We start from the raw sequence: 23,436 nt of genomic DNA, 5'->3' as shown, positions 1-23,436 counted from the left end.
GGGTAAGAAGACTTTAATCTTTCGGTCTTAGCTCATGAGAAACTAACCTTCTAATCAAGCTAATGCTTCGAAAGTATCTAAGAATATACATAAGCCAAGTCTAGGCTGTGTTATTCTGAATGATATAAGAAAATGGAAGAGATTTTCACAATGACTGAGAAAAGCAGGAAATACGGATTGGGCTGCCTGACAATTGGTAAGTTGGGCCCAGATGTGGGACACTCGCAATAACTGCTTAATTCCCTTTCCTTATCACTTTGCCATTCAATGCAAAATATTATCTTATTCTTACTGTCTCTTTCATCACATCAGACACCCCTTATCGAGGACAAGAGACAGGGTGGTTTCCTGCAAGAACTGCTCCCAGCCATTTCCAAAAAAGGGAAGACCTGATTTTCCAGTTCTCAACAAGTCCATCAAACAGCTTTAAAAAAATAAATAAATACATACATACATACATACGTACCCTGCAATACTTCTGCAGTTTTGCCCCTGTCTTTAGGGAGATTACACTAGTTCTAAATAGAAAGCAATAAATAATTATGACCTCAGCCTGCTCCTGCTTTCACACAGGCAGACATTCTAAACGTTAGCTCCCTCTCCTAGCACCACCTGGTCCGCTCCTAACAAACCTCAAGAAAAAGAACTGCACTTTCCCTTGTCTTATGACATTAAAAAAAGAAGACAGATGGTGACATCATGTGAATTATTCATGTCATCCTCACATTATTTATAGTGGCGTATTAAAGTGGGACGGTGAAGAGAAGTCTTTTTCGTTTACCCCATCAGACTTGGTCTTACTCAGGGCCTGCAGCGGAATGAAACTGGAAGGACTGGAATCAAGGTTAACTGCGACTCCTTTATAAATACTGAACCAAAATGTTCGTTCCTGCTTTGGGGCTCTGCGTATTTTCCAAAGTTACGCTCTGCAGGCCTAACTTCTGAACGACTGCAACTCTCAGAGCCACGCTTCGGGGGCACAAGTCCTCTGGCAGAGGTGACACCTGCAGCATTCGGCCTAAGCGTCGAGTTTTGCGTCTCTCGCTCGCTTCTGAAACGAGCGGACACTAACCTCCTCTACCTTGCGCAGGGGTGGGGGGTGGCAGGCGTTGGAAACAGGCTTCATAGGTTTACAAAGGACAATTTAAAGAAGAGGAAAAAAAACACATCTTCTCATGCACCGACGCTTGCTGTCCAGGCTTAAAGCACCGTGAACTAAAGGAGCATCCGTCCGGGGAGCGCCCGCCGGGGACGCGCCTGGGTCACCGGGGCAGGCTGGCGCCGCCGGCCCGGGAGCCCGGTCTCCTCACTGCAGCCTCCCCGCGCGGGGCGGGGCGCCCGGGGGCTGCGGGGGCCTCGGACGAGAAGCCGGAGCAGGTGCAGGCGGCGGGCGCAGGTGAGGCGGTGCGGACACCTGCACAAAGGCGAAGGCGCGAGCTTCCGGGGCGAATCTGAGGGGCGCCGGCGTCGGCTCCCGGCTCCTGCCTACGCGCCAGCAGGTCGGAGGCTCGTCCGGGAGCCCGCGCGGCGGCCCAGCGCGCCCCGGGGAGCCCGGGAGGAGCCCGGGAGGAGCCCCGGGGAGCCCCGACGCCCCCCGCCCAGGTGAGTCACTTCCCGAGTCTCCTCCCGCAGCTGCTCCGTCTGTCCTCGCACAGGCCGAGCCCCGGCCCCGGCCCCGGCCCCGGCCCCGGCCCCCGCCCCCGCCCGCGCCGCCGCCGACCGCGGTGTCCTTGGCAAAGTTTCCCAGCCTCTCGGCTCCTCGGTGGACTCCTCGGGAACCCCGAGCGCGCACCCCGGCCGGGCCCGCGCCGTGCGCCCCCGCACCCCACCCCCACCCCCACCCCGGGGCCGCGGGGACCGGCCGGGCTGCGCGGCGGCAGGTGGCCCCGGCGGGGAGAGGACGCGGGCGGCTGGGCCTCGGGCCGGGCGGCGGCGGCGGCGCAGCAACAGGAGGCCACTCACCACCACATGCGCCCCGGGCAGGGCGAGGGGCTTGGGGCTGATGAGCGGGGACACCATGTAGAGCAGCAGCACGAACGCCACGAGGAAGGCGGCCGCCAGCAGCAGCATCGCTCGGCGGGGCCGGGCCGGGCCGGAGGGCGGGCGGCGGGCGGCGGGCGCGGGGCTCGGCGGCGCGGCGGTCACGCGCGGCCGCGCGCAGCAGGAGCCGCTGTTTGGGTTCGCGGCCGGCGCGGGGCGGGGCGGGGCGCGGGGCGCGGGGCGGGGCGGCGGCCGGAGGGGAAGAGGCGGAGCCGGCGGAGGGCGCGACCGCGGCGGGGCGGGGCGGGGGGGGGCGGCGCTTCCCGGGCGGGGGCGGGGGCGGGGGCGGACCGGGGGGCCCGCGCCCCTGGAGCGCCGCGGAGGCCGGCTGCCCGGGGGCACGCGGTCCCGGGGCGCCCCCCGCCGCCTGTGGGAGCCCCGACGCGAAGCCGACCTCCCGGGCCCCGCGCGGCCTCCGCGGAGTTTAGGAAGCCACTCGGCTCGAATTGGCTTGGGCTTCAGAGCTCATCTGCTTTCCCGAGGCGGGGATCAAACCCAAACCCAAACAAACAGCTTTACGGAGATCTAATTCACATCCCATCCCATTCACCGACTGAAACTGCACAATACATGGTGTTTGGCGCAGTCCCCGACTCCTGCAACCACCACCACCGTCCATCTAGGACATTGGGTTAGTGATACACACCCCCACCCTAAAAGGTCCTGCACCCTTCAGCAGCCACCCCCCCCCCCGTTCCTCCCAACCACCCCCCCAGTCCTAGGCTATCACCCATCTGTAGGTCTCTAGGTTTGCCCAGCCTGGATATTTCGTATAAATGGAATTCTGTTATATGCAGCCTTTTCTGTCAGGCTTATTTCACTTAATATAATGTTTTCAAGGTTTATCCCTGCTGTACAATGCTACCGCACTTCATTCTTTTTATCACCAACTTGTAGTCCCTCGTATCAATTGATCACATTTCATTTATCTGGACATAGAGGTTGTTTCTATTCGGGGGCTGTTAGGAATGACAGTGCTGGGCACCTGGGTGGCTCGCTGGTTCAGCATCTGCCTTTGACTCAGGTTGTGATCCCCAGAGTCCCGGGATCAAGTCCCACATCCAGCTCCCCACACAGAGCCTGCTTCTCTCTCTGCCTGTGTCTCTGCTTCTGTCTCTGTCTCCCATGAATAAATAAATAAAATCTTTAAAAAAAATAAAAAGGAATTATAGTGCTGTGAACATTCATGGATGAGATTTTGTGTGGACATATGCTTTCATTTCTCTTGGATACATACCTAGGAGCAGAATGGCTGGATCTACAGTAATTCAATCCTTAACCAGAGCTGCCAGATATTTTCCAAACAGCCACATCACTTTCTGTTCCCACCAACAATAAGCGTTCCAGTTTCTCTACATCCCTACCAATACTTGTTATCAGTCTTTTTAATTATAGCCTTTCCAGGGGGTGTGGCATCTCATTGTGGCATCTCATTGTGATATCCAAATATCCTTATTTGGATAAGGCACGGAAGTTTGCTTGTTTGCTTGCTTTACCTTTCTGTTTTTGTTTTCAGAAATAGGAAAGAGCTCAGGGGCAAAGGGAGTGATCTAATTTTTTCTTCTCTCTTAATTTATTGCCCAGAGTTAGGCGAATGACAAGGTTTGATGGCACAGTCCGCAAAACTTCTGACACCAATTCAAATTTGGGGGTTCCTCCCTAGAATAAAAAAAAATTAAGAAATAAATTTAGGGGTTCCCAAACCAACTTCACTTTTGGTAATTCTCTGGAAGGCCTCACAGAATTCCGCATTGAGCTGTTATTCTCATGGTTGTAATTCACGACAAAGTCAGCCAAGAGAAGAAGTACATAGGGCAAAGTGTGGAGGCCTCCACCTGCAAAGCTCCGGTTGCCACCTCCCATGGAGTCAGGACACGTGACCCTCCCAGCCTGGGTGGTGTGATACTAGAGTGGAGTATTGCAAACCAGGGAAACTCATCGAATCAAGAGTGTTTATTGGAGTTTTCATTATGTTGCCTGTATGGCTGAACACAGTCTTCAGGTCAATTGATGTTGCCTGATACAACCTTCCACCTAACTCACATCGTTGGTCTTTCTGGCATGATCAACCTCCACCTTAAAAGTACAGATTGGCCTGCCCTCGTTTAAACAAAGGTACTTCTATCAGGTATGGCACAGATTACCTCCAAGAAGCCAAAGACAGAGGCTAGCCCTTCTCTTCTGAGAAGACTCTGAGGCAAGCCTAGATTCTTTACTGCACAGGTCACTCCCTGGCCTTTATCCAAAGCTCTCCTACAGCAAAACAAACATATGCCCTAACAGTTAGAGGAGGCAGTGTAGAGTAGGAGGCTCTTAACTCAATTTCCCAGGATTTGACCATCAAGGGGCACCTGGGTGGTTCAGTCAGTTAAACATCTGCCTTCGGCTCAGGTCATGATTTCAGGGTCCTGGGATTGAGCCCCAGTCAGGCTCCCTGCTGAGCAGGGAGTCTGCTTCTCCCTCTCATTCTCCCTCTGTGCTTTCTCTCTCTCTCTCTCTCAAATAAATAAATAAAATCTTAAAAAAATCCGGCCATCCATATCAGTAATGCAATCTTACTGATAAGACATTGCCAGTGTTACACCATACCCCAATATGTCACAGCAGTAGACATGGCCTGAAAAATAAGAGTTGAAAGATAGTGGCATATCACTGGAATTTCAATCAATCATCAACAACTGGTCCAGTTCATCATCACATCATGTGTCTCCCAAAGCAATCCCTCACAGGTTTGCAGTTTCCATTCAACTCTATCAGCTTCCTAGAAAAAGGAGTGGTGTCCAGCCGCTAAGACATCTGGTCTAACTGGACTCTTGTAGGAGACAATATCACCTCTTGCTATGACCCTCCATCAAGGTGTTAACATCATACTGGATTTTACTTGTTGCATCACCCATTTATTTGTTCTTTTACCTGCAGCTACTATTTCTCCTTCTGTTTTTACTCACACTTTCCCCTGTTGGAAAGAACACTAGGTTGAGCCTAGTTCTATGCTGTTCCAGATTGCCAGCACTGCTAGTAGTTGAGTGGACCCCCTCAGTCCATTCCCATTCATAGAGGGTACGATGATACAGGCATACAGCTTGTGGGCTTTCTCAACCATGAGGCAACACAACTGCCTTCACTATCAATCCCAATTTCATCAGATGGAGAGAATGCATAACCTCCCCGCCCTTTGTCAATGTCTTGGAATTCTAGTATAAAGGTTGAAAAATATAGTTTCTTGCTTAGGAATGATCGTTGATTCTAGCACCTTCATTTGAAGCCCTGGTCCTTGGGATCACAGCATCGGGGAGAAAAAAAAAGGAAAAAAAAAAGAAAGTTGAGGCAATGTGGAGGGAAAAAAAGCAGAAATTATGGTCATACCATCTTCTCTCCATGGGAAGAACTGCATAGTCATACTGGCATTCTCCCTCACTCCCTCCAGATCCCCCAGAAAAGTGGAGAGATCTATCAAAGTGAGCAACACACTCCTGAAGACACATAAGTCAGCCTTACATGTCTTTATCTCTCCCTGCCCCATTTTGTTTTCTTTTATTATTAACGGTGATTCATTCCAGAGAGAGAGAGAGAGAATGAAGGGCATAGAGAGGCAGAGGAAGAGAGAAACAGACTTGCTCAGAGCATGGAGCTTGACTTCACCACCCTGAGGTCATGACCTGAGCTGAAACCAAGACTCAGACTTTTGCCCAACTTCGCCACCCAGCCGCCCTCCCTCCCCAGCTACCCCTCCCTCTCCCATTTTAGGCAACAAATGTTTCAATTACCTGTTCCAACTCTCCTTTAGACCTTTACTCAAGATGATATGCAGCATGATTCGTTCATCTGATGTGATATCTCTTTGCCCATTGTTGGACACTGTGGGCTGTAAAGTATGTTCTTTGGTCTGAAGAAATGGAATTGGTGGTCCGAATTGGTGCAATATCTTCTGATCCCATCCTTTTATAGTGTTTTGAGCATTTGCACCTACCTCTAGGCATGCAGAACCCAGTCCAGAGTGTCCAGAGTGTATCTGTCCTTGTGAAAACCTGTTTGTAGCCTTCCAGGACCAGCATCAGTCCAAGCACCAGTTCTGTGTTGGGCCTTCCTCGCAGGGAATCTGCCCCACAGCCATCTGCAGATGCAAAAAAAAAAAAAATGCATCTCTGTCATTTTTTGGCCCACAAAAAAGTTCTTATTGGCATTCTGTGCTCCAGAGGGTACAAGAGGACAATGTCTATATTCATCCCATCTCTACATTGCTTCACCAACAGGTTTAGAACCATCTAAATGTCTATCAATGGATAAGTGAATAAAGACAATGTGTTAAAAATATATACTATGAAATATTAGTTGGCCTTTAAAAAAAGGAAATCCTGCCATTTGTGATAACATGAATAAACCCGGGGACATTACACCAAGTGAATATAGAAAGATTCCACAGAAATATAGACAAATATTGCATAATCAGATTTATATGTGGGATTGTAGAAAAAAGAAAAACTCATAGTAACAGAGAGCAAAATGGTGGCTAATGGAGTCTGGGGCTTGGTAGGGAAGAGAAGATTAAGAAAGAGAGAGAGAAAGAAGAAAGAAAGAAAAAGTAAAAAGGAAAGTAGAATAGCAGTTTCCAGAGGCTGGGCGGAAACTAGTGTGGAGAGTTACTGCTTAATGGGTAAAGAGATTCAGTTTTGCAAGATAAAAAGAATTCTGGAGACCAAGGTTATGATATTTGCACAACAATATGAATGTATTCGATGCTACTGAGCTGTCAACTTAAAAAAATGATTAAGATAGTAAATTTCATGGCATGTGTATTTTATCACAGTTGACATTTCCCCCAAATGGATTCTAATATGCTTCTATCAATATCCCAGAAAGATTTTTTGTAGATAGAGGCAAGAGTACTCTAAAATTCATGTGTAAAGGCAAAGAAACTAAAATAGCTAAAATTTTTTAATAAAAGAAGAACAGACTGGGTGCCTGGGTGGCTCAGTTGGTTAACCATCCGACTTTTGATTTTTGGCTTAGGTCCTGGTCTCAGGGTCCTGGGATCCACCCACATTGGGCTCTGCACTCAGCAGGGAGTCTTCTAGTTCCTTTATCTTTGCTCCCCAACCCCATCACACACATTCATGCACATGCGCGCGCTCTCTCTCTCTCTCAAATAAATAAATAAAATATTTTTAAAAAATTTAAGAACAGAGTTCAAGGAATCAGCCTACCTGATTTTCAAGACTTGTATAGCTATAATAATGAAGGCTGTGTGGTACTGGCATCAATGGGACCCAGAAACAGACCTACACGAATACATCACCCTGATTTTTGACAAAGATGCAAAAGCAACTTAATGGAGGGAAAAGTAGCCTTTTAAATAAATGGTGCTGTGACAATTGGGCATCTATAGACAAAAAAAATGAACCTCGACCTGACCATTACACCTTTCACAAAAATTAATTCAGATGGTGTGATAGTTAATTTTATCCATCAATGTGACTAGACTATGGAGGGTCTAGATATTTGGTCAGACGCTATTCTGGGTTTTTCTGCAAGAGTGTATATAGTGAGATAAACTTTTTTTTTTTTTAAGATTTTATTTATTCATGAGAGACAGAGAGAGAGAGGCAGAGACACAGGCAGAGGGAGCTGTGGGACTCGATCCCAGGATCCGGGGATCATGACCCAAGCCAACCACTGAGCCACCCAGGTGCCCTGTGAGACAAACATTTAAATCAGTAGACTGAGTAAAACAGATTATCCTCCCCCAGGTAGGTGGGTCCGATCTAATCTGTTGAAGGCCGAAATAGAACCCAAGGTTGACCCTCCACCAAGTAACAGAGAATTATTCCTACCTGATGGCCTTTGACTGGAACATCAGCTTTTTTTCTTGCCTTTGGACTTCAGTTGAAATATTGGCTCTTCCCAGGTCTGCAGCTTGCCAACTCACCTGTAGATCTTGGAATTTGACAGCCTCCATAATCATGTAAGCCAATTTCTTATAACCAGTCCACCAATCAATCCTCTATTGGTTCTGTTTCTCTGGAGAGCCCTGACTAATGCTGAAGGAATCACGGACATAAATGTAAAACTACAAAACCATTGGAAAAAACACTGGATTTTAAAAGAATGAAGACTTTGGTCAGTCAGGCAAAAAAATTCAGGCCACTTATTTATAAAAGAAATCAGGCTAGTTTCAGATTTCTCCATGGTGTCATTCAACACGAGAGAACAAAGATGCATCTATAAGATCCACAAAAAAAAGAATGTCGAGCCAAGGTTTTGTATCCAGCTAATCCATGTTTCACCCCTTGAATGTGTAATAAATAAGGAAATGCTTTTCCCTTGAGTGTTTCTTAAGGAAAATATTAAGACTATTAGTCCATTTGGGCTGCTATAAAACGATACCACAGACTTGGTGGCTTATATACAACAGAGATTTATTTCTCACAGTTCTGGAGGCCAGAAGTCCAAAATCAAGGCGCTGGCAGATGCGGTGGTTGGGAAGGCCCACTTCCTTGTCATAGATTGTGTCTTTTCACTGTGTCCTCAGGTGGCAGGGCGGGGAGGAACTCTCTGGAGTCTCTTTTACAAGAGCATTAATCCCATTTATGAGACAAAATCACTTCTCAAAGGCCCACCTCCAAATGCCATCCTGTTGGGCCTTGGAATTTGACATATGAATTTTGGGGGGGCACAAATATTCAGTAGGTAGCCAGCTAAAAGATGACTGAAAAGGTATGGTGCTGCCTTTTGAGAATTTTTGAAATGAATATATTTAACCATAGAACAAAGAATGAAACCAATGCAGGGGCTATAGAACAGAATGCTATGTCATTGGCATATACCTTAACAATGGAAGAATAATAAAAGAAACACATTTTAGGAGGGGAAGAAGGAAAACATGTGCAAGGTAGGAGTGATTTTATGAATGGTGTCCTTTATAACTGAAACCCAAAGATATCACTTCAAGCTGCCAAGTCAAGTAATAGAAGAATAAACATTTAGCTCCATGAAGGTAAACATGAAGAAATATTGACTCAAATCAGGCGACCTGGAAAAGAGGAGGAAGTATATACATTTTATCGCTGTTTATTATAAAGGACTAAGACATTATTAAAGGGAATAGAGGGATATGGGGCCAAATGAGGTGTAATTGTAGAGGCCAACAAAACAATACCTAATGACCGACTTGAAGAAACAACGAGGCAAAATGACACTCCTGCCTGATGACAGGATCACGGTGTCTCCTGCTCCACTGCACTTGCTGCTTCTGGGTCGCAAGCGCTCTGGGTGATGCAGGGCTGGCTGGCACCCCTCAGGCAGCCCTGCCCGTTTTGCTCTCAGCTGAGAGCCTTGCCTTCAATGCTCCTCAGACTGTGTTGAATGTCCAGTTGCCTTTTTTATATCCCTTCTGTGGCAAACCAGTCAGAAAAATGAAATGATACCTGAGCAAAACAAACACATGCGACATACAAGCTTTAATGATTGGCTGTTAGAATCCACAGACTTAAAAATCATAAATGTAATCAAAACAAAACATAATACAGAGAAAAAGACTGACAAAACGGTTAGGCTGTTCGTTAGACATATGCATAAAAGTGGTTCATGTGGAGAATTATTTTTGTAGTGAACTCTATTTTCTAAAGACAGTCACCACATCTCCAATCGCACACACTCTTTCCTAACGTGACACTAATTCCACCCAGTGGTGGGGTGTATGTCCCCTCCCCTTGACCTGGGTTGGCCTTTGGACTGAATTGATCAATGGACTGTGGCAGAAAGGACACTGCAGGACTTACAAAATAGGTTGCAAAAGGCTATGTAGCTGGTTTTCTTGGGACATTTAATCTGAGAACTAATACATGATCCTCTGAGTAAGCTCAAGCAGTCTCTGGAGATGTCCTTGTGAAAAACGGAGGCCTCCAGTGTGCAGTCCCAGTTGAGCTCCCAACCAGTAGTTAACACCAACCTGCCAGCTGAGTGAGTGAGCCATTTTGAAAGTTAATCCTCCAACCCCCCAGTGATGCCTCACCAGCAGAGATGAGCCATCCATGCTGTGCCCTACCCAGACTGTAGATTTTTACTTCTTTGTTTGCCTAGTTCTGCTCCCTCCTCCCTCTGTTCACAGGGGATGATCTGTAGTAAACATCTTGCAGACTCCTCTTGTTGGCTTCTGCAGAACTTAACTCGTAACAACACGTATCACCCAACCCTTATCCTGACAACTTTCCTTCTTTATTAGAAAACATAACTCATACTCTCCTCAAATTCTAGCATTTGATTTATCCAAAAGATTAAATAATCTGGTTAGAACTTAGACCCAAGTACAAAAAAGTTTATTTTTTGGTGTAAGAGTCATTTAGGAAATTCCAGATGATATTTTGATGCTGTGTGTAGTACTAAATGGGATCTTTTCTGCACATCAGCAGGCACTCTTCTCAAAAGCTGTAGTATAAAATATGTGTGGCTTCATTTGAAAGGTTTTGCAAAGAAAAGCTCTAGTCAATTAAATTTGACATTACTTCTGGTAACTTCAACTGTACTTCCAGTCTATGAACATGGCAGGACAAGACAAAGGTGAAGCAACTGAGGCACTTGATCCAGTAACAAAGTTTGGTGGGATGCCAAAATCATCAGTAATCAACATAAACAATGTTTTAAGGCAATATTAAAAAGAATTAAAGTCCATGGTGAAAAAATATCAAAATCAAAATATAAAGATCGTCTTACCATGACTGACTGAATGAGTAGCAGAGGTTTGTGATGGGGTTACAGTCCTACAGCTATCACTCCAAAACATCTCATTCTTGGTCTTCATAAACTGTTGATGACATTTTTTTATTTGAAAAATAACAAATACACTTCATGTCCATTAGCATGACTATCATAAAAAAATCTCAGCAAAACAAAAATGGGCAAAACAAGTGTTGGGGAAGATGTGGAGAAACTGGAACCCTCATGCACTGGTGGTAGGAATGCAAAATGGTGCCATCACTATAGCGGTTTCTCAAAAAGTTAAACATAGAATCACCATGGAATGATTCTATATACCTACCTAGGAGTTCCACTCCGAAGTATATGCCCCAAAGCGACCCAAACAGATCCTTGTATACCCACGTCCTTAGCAGCGTTACTCACAACAGTGAAAGGTGGAAACAACATAGATGTTCATTAACAGATAAATGGATAAACAAAATGTGGAATATACATATATACAATGGAATATTATTCAGCTTGAACAAATGAAGTTCCAGTACATGCCATAACATGGATGGACCTTGAAGACACTATGTTAAGGGAAATAAGCCACATACAAAGGACACATGGTGTATGAGTCTATTTTTTTAAAAATTTTATTTATCTTCATGAGAGACACAGAGAGAGAGGCATAGATATAGGCAGAGGGAGAAACAGGTTCCATGCAGGGAGCCTGACGTGGGACTCAATCCCAGAACTCTAGGATCACGCCCTGGGCTGAAGGCTGCACTAAACTGCTGAGCCACCAGGGCTGCCCATATGAGTCCATTTATACGAGGTACTTAGAATAGGCAAATTCATAGAAAAATATAGTAGAACAGTGGTCACCAGGCCTGGGGGTGGGGTGGGGTGGGTGGTAAGTTATTGTTTGAGAGTTTCTGTTCAGGTTGATGAAAATTCTGGAAGTGGGTGGTGGTGATGGTTCCACAACATTGTGCATGTAGTTAATGCCATTGAATTGGACATTTAAAAATAGAAAAAAATGGTAAGTTTTATGTCATATATTTTTTACAGTAAAGATAACGAACGTTCACTTTATAAAAAATGAGAAAATAAAGAATACATTTTATTTATTTTATTTTTTAAGATTTTATTTATTTATTCATGATAGTCACAGAGAGAGAGAGAGGCAGAGACACAAGCAGAGGGAGAAGCAGGCTCCATGCACCGGGAGCCCGATGTGGGATTCGATCCCGGGTCTCCAGGATCACGCCCTGGGCCAAAGGCAGGCGCCAAACCGCTGCGCCACCCAGGGATCCCAAGAATACATTTTAAATTAGTAGTAATGAACACTCAGAGAGATAGTTGCTTTTGGCTCCAAACTTTTTTCACAGCATCTTGGGATGGCCTCACAGTATGTGGCAGTGTGATTGAGATGTTTTTTTCTCTCTGGACTTCCTCTTCCCCTGTTAGGTGAAGGTGGCAGGCTTCCCTTGTATGGTGTAAACCAGCAAAAGCATAATGGCCTGTAAAGTATTTTCTTTTCTACTGGCTCCCCCTAACAAGTCCTAATCTCTCAGGTCACTAGAGCAAGTGGAGGAAAGGGAGACTCCATAGGCTGCAGGAAGGAATGGGGACGGAATCTCCCACCTCACACAATCTGAGGGTCGGAGCTACCCGCACCCACAGATAGGATGGCACTGAGGCTTCCAGCCTCTGCAAAGATTCTTCTCTTATGTTCCTGGCGTGGAAGGGGAGAGCTGAGGGATGTCTGTGGACTTGAGTGCAGAGAATGCCAGTAATAGACTTGGTGCACTGGAATTTTATCTCCTGTCTGAGCACCGGGGAAGCCTCTTGGACTTTCCTGCAGTCCTTTGGGGAGAGGCCTGATAAAGAATTAACAGTGACAGCGCTGTGATTTGGATTTGATTTAGTGATGATGTAGAAATATGGTATTATTTGCCTACTGGAATTTGTGAACTGAAATTTAGACCTGGCATTGGTCAGTGCCCAGAATTTCAACATCCCCTAAAGTCGATAGAAAAATGTCAAAGGGTTTCCTCTACTTTGTAGTCAAATCTATAGCAGAAGGAACCTGTGAGAACTAATGTTCTTAGAGGGAAGATGCGTGTTCGGGTGTATGTTTGTGTGTGTGTGTGTGTGTGTGTGTGTGTACATACAATCACCTTAGAGGAGCAGCTGTTGATAGCAGTCCACTGTTCTGATTGGCCAGAGCTGTGCCCCATACCACACCTGTGAACTATTTTTACACCAGCCTACCTTCTGTCATGTGGCTGCTACCAATTTCTTCCATTTTTCGGTATTAATGTTTTCATTTAATAATCCAGACCTCTGCATGCCGATACTTTTTCATGTAATCGCTTTTTCTTAAATATGGAAATTTTCAAAGGTTTCTATAAAATTGTCAATGGATTTTTAAAGGAACCTTTAATGCCTAAGACATACATTTCAAATAAGAATATGAAAGCTTTTTAATATTGCAATATATGATGTCTTAGGCCATAAATAATTCTGTTAAGTCCACTGACAATTTTATAGAAGTCTTTGGGAAAACAGGACAGGAGTCTTGGAGTTCTGGCAACTTTCCAAGACACAACTATTCCCATATCCAGGATTGGCTATATCCAAAAGTCTTGCCATTTCAGCCAGAAGAGTGTTCAGTTGTACATAGCAAAGGTGTTCCATGATCATGTTCATAGATTACTTGTGGGTTTGTGTTAGTGCTTGGGAAACAGTCATGGAATCTACCACTATGTTTCTTTCAAATTAGTTCCAAGTTTCACCTCCTTCAGAAATGATCCTTAATCCCTCAGTCTTAGTCACATTTGCTTTATATGACTTGCAAGTAAATTGCAGACTTCAGGGACTTTCATCTCTCATCCCGTTATGTGTATGTTCGGGATGTGTCATCCAAAAATAACGGTGCAATACACACCAATATAACCACAATACCATTATCCCACCCAAGACAATAACAATTCCATAATATCTGATATCTAGTTTATATTTATATATTTTCAATTACCTCCTAATTGGTTTCTACAGCTGTTTTTTTTTTTCTTGCCTTCAAACCAGGTTCCAGTCAAGTTTCACATATTACAGTGGGTTATTAGGTTATGTGTCTTCAGTTTCTTTTAATCTAGAAGAGTCCCTCAACCTTTTATTTAATGGTATCCACTTTTTAGAGACCAGGCCAGTATCTGGTAGTTGTCCTAATCTCTTTTGACTGATCGGTTCTTTTTTTTTTTTAAACGATTTTATTTATTTATTCATGAGAGACACACAGAAAGAGAGAGGCAGAGACACAGGCAGAGGGAGAAGCAGGCTCCATGCAGGAAGCCCAATGCGGGACCCGATCCCAGGACTCCAGGATCACACCCTGGGCCAAAGGCAGGTGCTAAACTGCTGAGCCACCCAGGGATCCCCATGACTGATCGGTTTTTGTTGTTATTTATTTCTCTCTCCCTTGAATTTTCTGTAACTCAGCAGTTACATCTATGGCTTGATTAGATTCAGATTACACATTTTTGGTAGGAACACTTCAGAAGTGTATTTTGTGTTGCATCCTACCGAGTAGCACATATCTGTTTGTCCCCTATAAGTGTTGCTCAACTTAATTTGACTTCTTGGGTAAGGTGGTGACAATCATCTCTCTCCATCATAAAGATCATGTTTCCTTCTGTAGTTAGCAGATCATCTGGGAGTGACACCATGAAATGTTGGCAGATTGCCACCAGCAATTCCTCCCATTTCTGTTAGCATGCGCTGCTCCTCCTATCAACAGGTAGAAAACCACTTTTCATCCCTTGAATCTGGATTGGCCTTGTAACTTAGTTTAACTAATATAATATGATAGAAATGGTATTTCCTTATTTCTAGGCCTAGGCCTTAAGAGGCCTTGAAGCTTCTCTTTTTGCTCTCTTGGGTTCAAGCCACCAAGAAACTCAGGTTGGACTACTCAACGATAAGACACCACAAAGAGGTCCAGCCAGCCTAGCTGGAGGTACTAGAAATATGAGTGAAGCCATCTTGAATTCTTCAGCCCTAGTTAAGCCATCCCAGCCAACATTATATAGAGCAGAGGCAAGCCCTCTCCTTGGAGCTCTGCCAAATTTGCAGAGTCATGAGAAAAAGTAGATGGCATTTTAAGCCAACATTGATTTTGAGTGGTTTGTTATTCAGAAAACAGGAAACAAATCCCAAGTAAATATTCCGTTTCATGCAATAGTTTTAGTATCCTTTGATATTTGCTTGAGTCAATTATTTCATTGAGGTTGCCACAGGATAGTTTAAATTTTGCTATTTTCTCTACAGCATTGAGAGAGGAGGAGGGGGAGAGGAAATGGGGGAAGAAAGGAAGGAGAGAGAGGGAGGGAGAGGGAGGAAAGGGAGAGATAAAGGACCAGCTTTCTCTGTTTCTACCAAGAATGAAGGATGAAATGCTTAATTTTTTCAATTATTAGTTTCAGAATAAAAAGTTGAATATTCATCCCCAAGGATGGCAAATGAGGTTTTGCCTTTCTACTTCTTTTCGTGCCTTCTTTACATGCTTGTCTTCCATAGTTGCTTGGTACCCCATACATATCTGTCATTGAACTCAAAGTGTTATGCTCTAATTGCTGATTCATCTATCCATTTAACTGAACTGTTTATTGAGGGCAGGCATGTTAGCGGTGAAGCCAAGTACATATAAGTTCTAAGTGAAACTAGATTTGTCGTACTCCTTTTTTCTTTATACATATCATCTTACATAATTTAGATAATATCTGATAATTTTTTTAACCATGCAATTGCTTTGCCTTTTGGTGATTTTAATGTTTTATGTCTCATTTTTAAATCAAGAGTAACAGCCCGTAGTTATAAAACAAACAGTAGAGTGGGCCAGTAATATAAATCAGCAGTTCCTGACCCTCAAAGCCTCAACTTCATGAGGGATAACCACTTTCAATTTTTTAGGTTTGGTTCTTGTATTTTTTTTTTTTTGATGGCTGTATCTTTCACAATGCTATCTTGTTTTCCCAGTGACAGATAGGATCTACATCCTCTCCCCTTGAAACTGGAGGGCTTTTGTGACCGTTTCAACCAAGAGAGTATGGCAGAGGTGACGCACCGTGGCTTCTGAGACCACCGTTAAAAGGGAAGAGTTTCTGCTTCTCTGAATACTTGATCTTGAAGCCTTCAACCTGACTGTCCGGAAGCCACCATGCAGTGCGGAAGCCTGAGCGACCCCTGCAGACACTGCTTGGAGAGGCCCAGAGACTTCAGAGATGTCCTGCTGCCCCCAGATGTTTCAGCCCTCTGCCATTCCAGTCCCAGCCACTGTCTGGCCATAACTATGTACATGGCTCCTGGCTAGAACTCAAGTTCCTGATCCACAGAAACCAAGAGAAAAAATAGCTCTTAAAGCCATGATGGTCAGGCCTCTTGGAGGCCAGACTTGGGAGTTTTTTGGTTGTACCTGAAGCAGCACCTTCATTTACTTTGGTCCTAAGGACTCTCGTATCACTGAATTATCACTTATGATCTCTGTGGGGAAGACTGTTTGTTATCATGCTAGGTCTACTGCCTAACGTGCCAAGTCCACTTGGCTTGTAATGATTAGTTGACATTAATCGGCTTCTACAAAGGATCTTTCCAGCTCTGATGAAATCAAAGAGCCAGTTAAATAATTTGGAATGTGTTCCTTTCACCTGTCAAAGGCTTGGTTAAGGGACTGGATTATGGATCTTCTGTGGGAATAGGGAGGCCTTGTGAAGGTCCTCACAATATAAATCCATGGTAGCATTTCTTTTTCCTAAAGATGTTGGGTTCTTCTTTTTACATTATATATTAATGGAGTTCCGAGTGGGTTGATTGTCAAGCTGTTTCTTCAACCAGCTAAGCAAACAATTAAAACCGCTCCCAGCAGCTCAAACCAAAATGCTAAATTCAGAGTCTCTGTTGACTGAACTCAAGTAAAACTCAATAATTTCTGAAACTAGGCTCTTTTCTTAACTGATAACCAAAATACTCCATTCCTACCCATAGGGTTCCAGGTATTTCCTGAGACTCAGAATCTTTCAAATCCTTATAAATATACACATCCCAATACTATGCACCCTGCTTTTTGCCCCCCAAATTTCCTTACCTTCACATTATAAAAACAAAAAACCCCCACAAAACTTGATGACTCTGAATTCAACTGGTATTATTTGGTAACCTGCAAGATCAAAACATAAAGTTTCACTTGCCTGTTTTAGGACTGTGAATACAAGAAATGTTTATAGTCACAGATCCCTGGGTTTCGCTCCCTGCCTTGACTTCAAGTAGCAGTCCTTGGAAGTTCTCATGCCTTTTTTGTTCTACAGCAGCTATGAAGGAGATACCCAATGTTTTGTCTTCACTAGGCACTTCATTAGCTGTCTCACCACAAGCTACCAGATTCCCAGCGGGTCAGATGCTATTGATGCTGCTATGATCCTGTTTCTAATGTCCTGCCATCGTTGTGGTGCTCGAGATTGATGGACCTGGTGCCTAGTGATGAAGAAAAACAGGATATCTCCAGCTTTGGTTTCTGTAGTGTGGGGCCAGGGGCATTCCCAAAATCAGGAAGGCAGTTTGGATGAACAGCAGTCCTCCAAAGTACATTTGTTTGATGAATTACCTTTGCTGTCCTTTTTTTTCACTCTGTCTTCTTAAAGTCTCTATTATTTTATAGGGTTCCAAAAGGGGAGACAAATTCCTGTGATCAGCTCTTAGCCTGACTGATCCTAACTCTTCCTTTAAAATCTTTTACTTATTTTGGGAAATTAAAATATTTAAAGATGAAAACAAAGGAAAAATGAACAAGTATTCATACTTCTACCACCCAGATTTGGCCACTGTTAATTTCTTGACATATTTGTTTTCATTCCCAATTTTCTTTTTTTAAAGTAAAAATGCAGGGGAGGGGGAAAAATAATAAATGCTCATGCAAAGTATTCAAACTTAGAAAAAATACAAAGATTCATCCACTCAATAAATATTTATTGAGTGCCCATCAGGCACCAGGCACTGTTCCAGATACTAAGATACAGCAGAGAGAAAAAAAAGACAAGAAAATGCCAGCTCTCACAGAACACACATATTAGTAGGAAAAGTTACAAATAAGAAAAACTGTCAACTATACAGTATGTTACATGATAAGCGCTACAGAGAAAAATAAGCAGGGAATAGGTCTAAGGAGCATCAGGAGGGACTGCAATTTTAAATAGGATGACCAGGGAATGTCTCACTGGAAAGGTGACATCTGAAAATATACCTGAAGATAAAAGAGGTAGAGAAAATTTAAAAAAAAATTTTTTTTCGACCAAAATCTCACTATCCACAAATAACATAATGAACATAAGGTGAAAATAAATTGTTGGGCAGCCCGGGTGGCTCAGCAGTTTGATGCTTGCCTTTGGCCCAGGGTGTGATCCTGGAGACCCAGGATCGAGTCCCACGTCAGGCTCCCTGTGTGGAGCCTGCTTCTCCCTCTGCCTGTGCCTCTCTCTCTGTGTCTCTCTCATGAATAAATAAAGATCTTTACAAATAATTTAAAAAAATTAAAAAAAGAAAATAAATTGTTTATACATATCTGTATATATACATACATATACAGATATCTGGATGATTATATGGATAAATGAACAGGAACATACAGCTAGGAGACATATACTATTATAAAAATGGATTCAAACTATAAAATATTTTTTCTTTTTAATCATCAAAATTTATTAAGCATCTATTTTTGTTTTTGGAGATATATATAATATATACAGAAATATACAGATTGGTCTATATTTCTATCACCCAGCTCCAGATTTGAGATTACATTAAGTCTAGAATCCACTCCATTAGAACTGACACTTGAATAGTAAGTCTTCTGACTCATGAACAGGCCCATCTCTCTACCTACACAGGTTTTCCTTTGTTTGTAATGTATCCTAGTTTTCTCTATGAAGGTCTGCTTGTGTTTCAGACTTATTTTCAGCTATCTGCGGCTTTCTGAGGCTATTTAATTGGTATTTTAATAATTTCAATTCTTAATTGTTGCTCAGATAAATACCATTTTATTAACTTTGCATCCTGTGATCTTATTAAATTCAAATTCTAACTTTATATTAATTTGGATTTGCTATATATACGGTGTCATCTGAGAATAACAGTTTTGTTTCCTTTTTATTCCCTAAACTTTGAATTTCATGTCCAAAGTTGAAAAGAAGTGGTGATAGCAGGGCAGTAAAGTTTTCCATAATTCCCAAATAAGTATGATGGTTGCTATAGTGTTTTTTTTTTTTTTTTTTTTTTTGGTAAATGCCTTTTATTAGGAAGCTCCCTCAGGACACCTGGGTGGCTCAGCGGTTGAGCATCTGCTTTCAGCTCAGGGCACGATCCTGATCCTGGGGTCCTGGGATGCAGTCCCACAACAGGCTCCCCACAGGGAGCCTACTTCTCCCTTTGCCTGTGTCTCTGCCTCTTTCTCTCTCATGAATAAATAAAATCTTAAAAAAAAAAAAAAAAGAAGAAACTCCCTTCTAGTCCTAGAGTTTGTTTTTTTAATCATAAATGGGTACTAGTTTATCAAATGCTTTTTATGACTCTAAAAATATAACTTCTGTACAGTATTTCTGTAAATGCAATAAATAATAATTTTTCAATGACAGATGGGCTTTGTTTTGTATGGCACCATGCTAACTAAACCTTGATTTGTGGTATGAATCCTCCCACCATAGCAGATTTCAAGCTTCCAACACGAGCTCAAGGAACTCATAGGTGGGAAGAGATGGGCACTGATTCTCATAAGCCAATAGGGGCCAGCTCTGGCTTACCTCGGACTTTAGTTATTTCACTAGACCAGTAAGAACAAAGTCATTTCAAATTACCTATTTTATAAGTCTCACAGATAATCCAGTGAGTAGATAACAGTAAGGACAAAACTACTTTAATATTCAAGCCTTTATTAAGTACCTAATAGTGTCTAGCACAGTGCTAGTTGTTGTAAAGGAACTCTTTGAAGAGCTTATAATCTAAATGATCTAAACAAGATTAAGAGAATGTGCTTCAAATTTGGGTATGAATCTTAAGATAGTACTATCAATTTATTACTAAAGGAATCCAAAGGTAGGTGTGGGGATAGTTTAGGAATTCTTCTGGCAAAGATTATACAGGCCATGAGCTAGGTCTTAATGGACATAATGGAATTTGGACTAGCAAAGAAGAAAGGACACTGTATTAGAGTAACAGAAAGACGTGAAGGAAGGTATGCAGGTAGGAAAGCACATGATCTTAAGAGCTCACAAAGGTGAGACGAAGTGTCCATGCTGGGCACTGCTGCGGATTCATTTGCAACAACATAAAGAAACATTTATAGTGACAGAGGTGTGCCTCAATTTCTTAACTATGCCAGTGGCAAGTGGCTAAATGGTAGTACTTCACATTAATAATCAAATATACATACTCATTGTTTTTCTGCAAGTAGATGACAGGAAACTCAAAAGTCAATTTTCTATTGAAATTCTTTTTATTAAGACCCCTATAGTTTTCAAGATGAGAAAAACAATGTTCTTCAACATCTAGGTCACACAGGAACTCAAGTAGCCTCAGAAACCAGCTACCCAAAATTTCTTAAGAGTCCAAGTTCAGATAGAGCCTGAACATTGTATTTATCTGTCCATAAAGAACTCATGGCCTATGTGCTACCATTCAAGGCTAAGTTTAAAATTATGTGATTCCAGAAATAGGCTTAGAACCAGAAATGTAAAAAGTGTAGAAGATGTAAGGTAGAAAAGAGCTACGGTTGGAAGTGATTTGCATACTGAGACACAGTTCTCAAAGCACATGTAAGAATTAAGTATGATAAAGTATCCATTTACATTCAACACTATACTCACTATTGGGTCATGTACTTTGTCAAATTAAGTAAAATACTCCTTCAAAACAAATTATGGCTTTATAAAAAATTCTGGATTTCAACTATCATATAATTATGTGAATTCTCCTAATGATATAATTAACACCAACACTTTATAATTCTGAGGCTAATAAAGAATAAACTGTTTTATAAGGCGGCCACAAAGAACTGTTAGTCTGCCAAGTTAACTCCCACTCTCACATAAAAAGTTGTTGAAGAACAGAATTTTCATGTATACAGTCTCAATAATTTCTAATAATTTCTTTGTATCTCATCAATCTAGATACTATTTTCTCCTATACAGAAGATCCCAAAATAAAGAAGCATACACAGAATATAGCCAGTAGTAGGTTATGTCAATTTACTTCATGTAAGAACAGTGTAATTCAGACCTATGATTTTCCATCTAATAGCAACAAAAAGAAACTGTACAGAAAAGCCAAAGGCAACCAGGGAGCATTATCTGTCAAATGTGCAAATATACTTTAAAATGCAAGTTATTCTATAGTATTTGCAAGGTAGAATTTTATAGTAATTAAGGAATCTACCTCATTCCAACTAACTTCATAATCTTTTGTATATACAGCCAATGCAAATGCACAAGGCACAACTTAGTGTTGATGCTAAAGTGTATAATATACACGTTCAGATTATTTATTTGAAGATATTAAAATAATATTTCATGTTTGTATTTTATTATTTAATGAGACATTAGCTCTTTTCTAAAGCTTCACTGATAACGCATGTGTAGCAAGAACAAATTGTTCCCTGAACTTAAAAGGTAAAAGCCAAGACACTTGGTAGCCTATATTAAAAAAAAAAAAAAAAAAAAAAATCTATATATATGTACACACACATCCACAAGAAACTTCCCATAATTCAAAGGGAGGACATTCCTTTTAGCAGAGGTTCCCATTATAGTATTTCATGACAGTTATTTAAAAAGTATGTATTTATTTGCCATCTGTTTTGGTCAATCTTGCTACAAAAAGACACTGAAGTAGACAATTTTCTTCTTCAAGCTGAAGACAATGCCTAATTTAGAAAGTCTTTCTTTCGAGATTGCACAGTGAAAGGTATTATTTAATTAAATATAGAAACTTGTTGCTTTTAAAGAAATTATTGAAATCTACACAAAGAAAAATGTTAGCCTATCAAACATCAATGAGACTTGGCTAGAACAGAATTCAAAATCTCTCAAGCCCAATCACAGTGCTCTTCGCTGTTTTATTGCCCATCCCTGAGAATAAAGATTCTAGTATTTAAAATTTTTTAATAAAGTAAATACACTTTACACATTGATGAGAATGATGCTTAAGAATTGTTTTTCAAAATATAAAATAAGCCCTATTTTATTTTGGTAAAGAAAAAAATATATATAAATGCTCTGTGCAAATACCACCAATTCTAAATATTGCTGTTTCAGTCAATTTTAATCCTCTTTAACTGGGTCATTTCTATTTTTTTTGCCATTGGTACGTGTATCACTCATTTCATTATATCCATTATTTTATAATTTTTGTTAACAGGAGCATTTAACTGGTAATGGAGCAAAAGTACATATAAAATTAAAGGAACTCTGGAGTGAGATCTGTATTTCCCTGTGGTAAAAGAGTTTTACTGGAAATAATCTGAATGCCATCCAAGAAAGGCAAAAGTACCTACGAAAGAAAGAACACACATGGTAAATGTCTTCCTTATTGTCTTTGGTTTAGCCTTCTTGGCCAAAATCTTCCGTAAACTTCTTTAATTTTAACAAGTCATGTTCATTGACTGTGGGTTTCGTGTTAGATAGTGACCGTAACATATCCGACTGTCAGGGAAAAAGAAGGAAGAAGTATTAGTAATGGCTTCAATCAAATAAAAACCAATACATCATTATTATTACTAACTTTCCATCTGAAGTTAAAGTATTTGCAGTGTACTCTAAGCTACTAACAATAACCTCTCATTTCTTCTGAAGTACATCTTTGACATGTTCTTCCTTTGCACAGCAACTTTAAACTGCTTGCCTTAAAAAAAATAAACTGCTTGCCTTATCCTGACCACAACTTTCAATGCCTCCCCATTACCCATCGGAAGTATAATCTTCTTAGCCTGAGGATCAAGGCCCTCTAAAATACATCTCTGATCTCTTTTCTGGTCTTAACTATTTTTTCTTAAAACAAGAGTTCACTAAGTGCAATTCAAAAGGAATATAGTCATTCACTTATACTAACATGAAACACAACACAATTTAATTAAAACCAACTAATCAGAATATTTTTTAAAAGGTGTTATTTATTTGAGAGAGAGAGTGTGAGCACCAGTGGGGGAGGAGGGCAGAGGGAGAGGGAGAAGCAGAGCAGGGAGCCAGACTTGGGGCTGGATCCCAGGACCCTGAGACCATGACCTTAGCTGAAGGCAGATGCTTAACTGACTGAGCCACCTAGATGCATGCCCCCAGGATTTTTAACTATTAGTTAAAATTATGATCAAAATGGGAAGAAAACATGCTAGTATCAGGGATTCATTAAAAGATTAACTTCTAGGCTGTGTCTCATAAAACAGTATGAAAAATGGTCAAGAGAACAACATCTTTAAAAAAAGGCAGCGAGTGCCTCGGTGGCTCAGTTGGTTCAGAGTCCTACTCTTGACTTTGGCTCAGGTCATGAGCTCCTGTTCAGTGGGGTGTCTGCTTGAGATTCTTTCTCCTCCTCTCCCTTCCTGCCTCCCTGTGCTCACTTGCATGAGCTCTCTAAAATAAATCTTAAATAAAAATAACATAGCAAGGACTGAAAAAAAAA

General features: G+C 42.0%; 2 protein-coding genes and 2 long non-coding RNA genes across 5 annotated transcripts in view; 1 reads left to right on the top strand and 3 right to left on the bottom strand.

Moving 5' to 3' along the window:
* Positions 1-2,121, bottom strand: part of KDSR (3-ketodihydrosphingosine reductase) — a 38,001-nt gene extending 35,880 nt beyond the window's left edge. Inside the window, exon 1 of the mRNA XM_072821285.1 lies at positions 1,963-2,121. Within this exon, the coding sequence (XP_072677386.1) occupies positions 1,963-2,070 (108 nt within the window). The 5' untranslated portion in view covers positions 2,071-2,121. The remainder of the gene's footprint in view (positions 1-1,962) is intronic.
* On the top strand, positions 539-22,366 carry LOC140630679 (uncharacterized). Its single transcript, XR_012028419.1, has 2 exons — positions 539-1,602; positions 15,760-22,366. It is a non-coding gene; the product is annotated as an uncharacterized lncRNA (long non-coding RNA).
* On the bottom strand, positions 7,882-11,245 carry LOC140612223 (uncharacterized). The gene is made up of 3 exons (XR_012013528.1): positions 10,750-11,245; positions 9,197-9,464; positions 7,882-9,070 (listed from the first exon to the last, which is right to left on the bottom strand). It is a non-coding gene; the product is annotated as an uncharacterized lncRNA (long non-coding RNA).
* Positions 17,726-23,436, bottom strand: part of VPS4B (vacuolar protein sorting 4 homolog B) — a 34,469-nt gene continuing 28,758 nt past the window's right edge. Inside the window, exons 11-12 of one of the 2 annotated variants that reach the window (XM_072821229.1) lie at positions 22,316-22,463; positions 17,726-18,016 (exon numbers count right to left, since the gene is read on the bottom strand). In XM_072821229.1, coding sequence (XP_072677330.1) covers positions 22,362-22,463 — 102 coding nt within the window. In that variant the 3' untranslated portion in view covers positions 17,726-18,016; positions 22,316-22,361. Of the gene's footprint in view, positions 18,017-20,987; positions 22,464-23,436 lie in introns of those variants that run through there. The other variant, XM_072821219.1, reaches the window with a different exon arrangement.

The sequence above is a fragment of the Canis lupus genome, chromosome 1 (assembly GCF_048164855.1).
Source record: "Canis lupus baileyi chromosome 1, mCanLup2.hap1, whole genome shotgun sequence".
NCBI lineage: Eukaryota > Metazoa > Chordata > Mammalia > Carnivora > Canidae > Canis > Canis lupus.
Note: the sequence above shows the minus strand (reverse complement) of the source record. Positions and strands in the feature narration are given on the sequence as shown.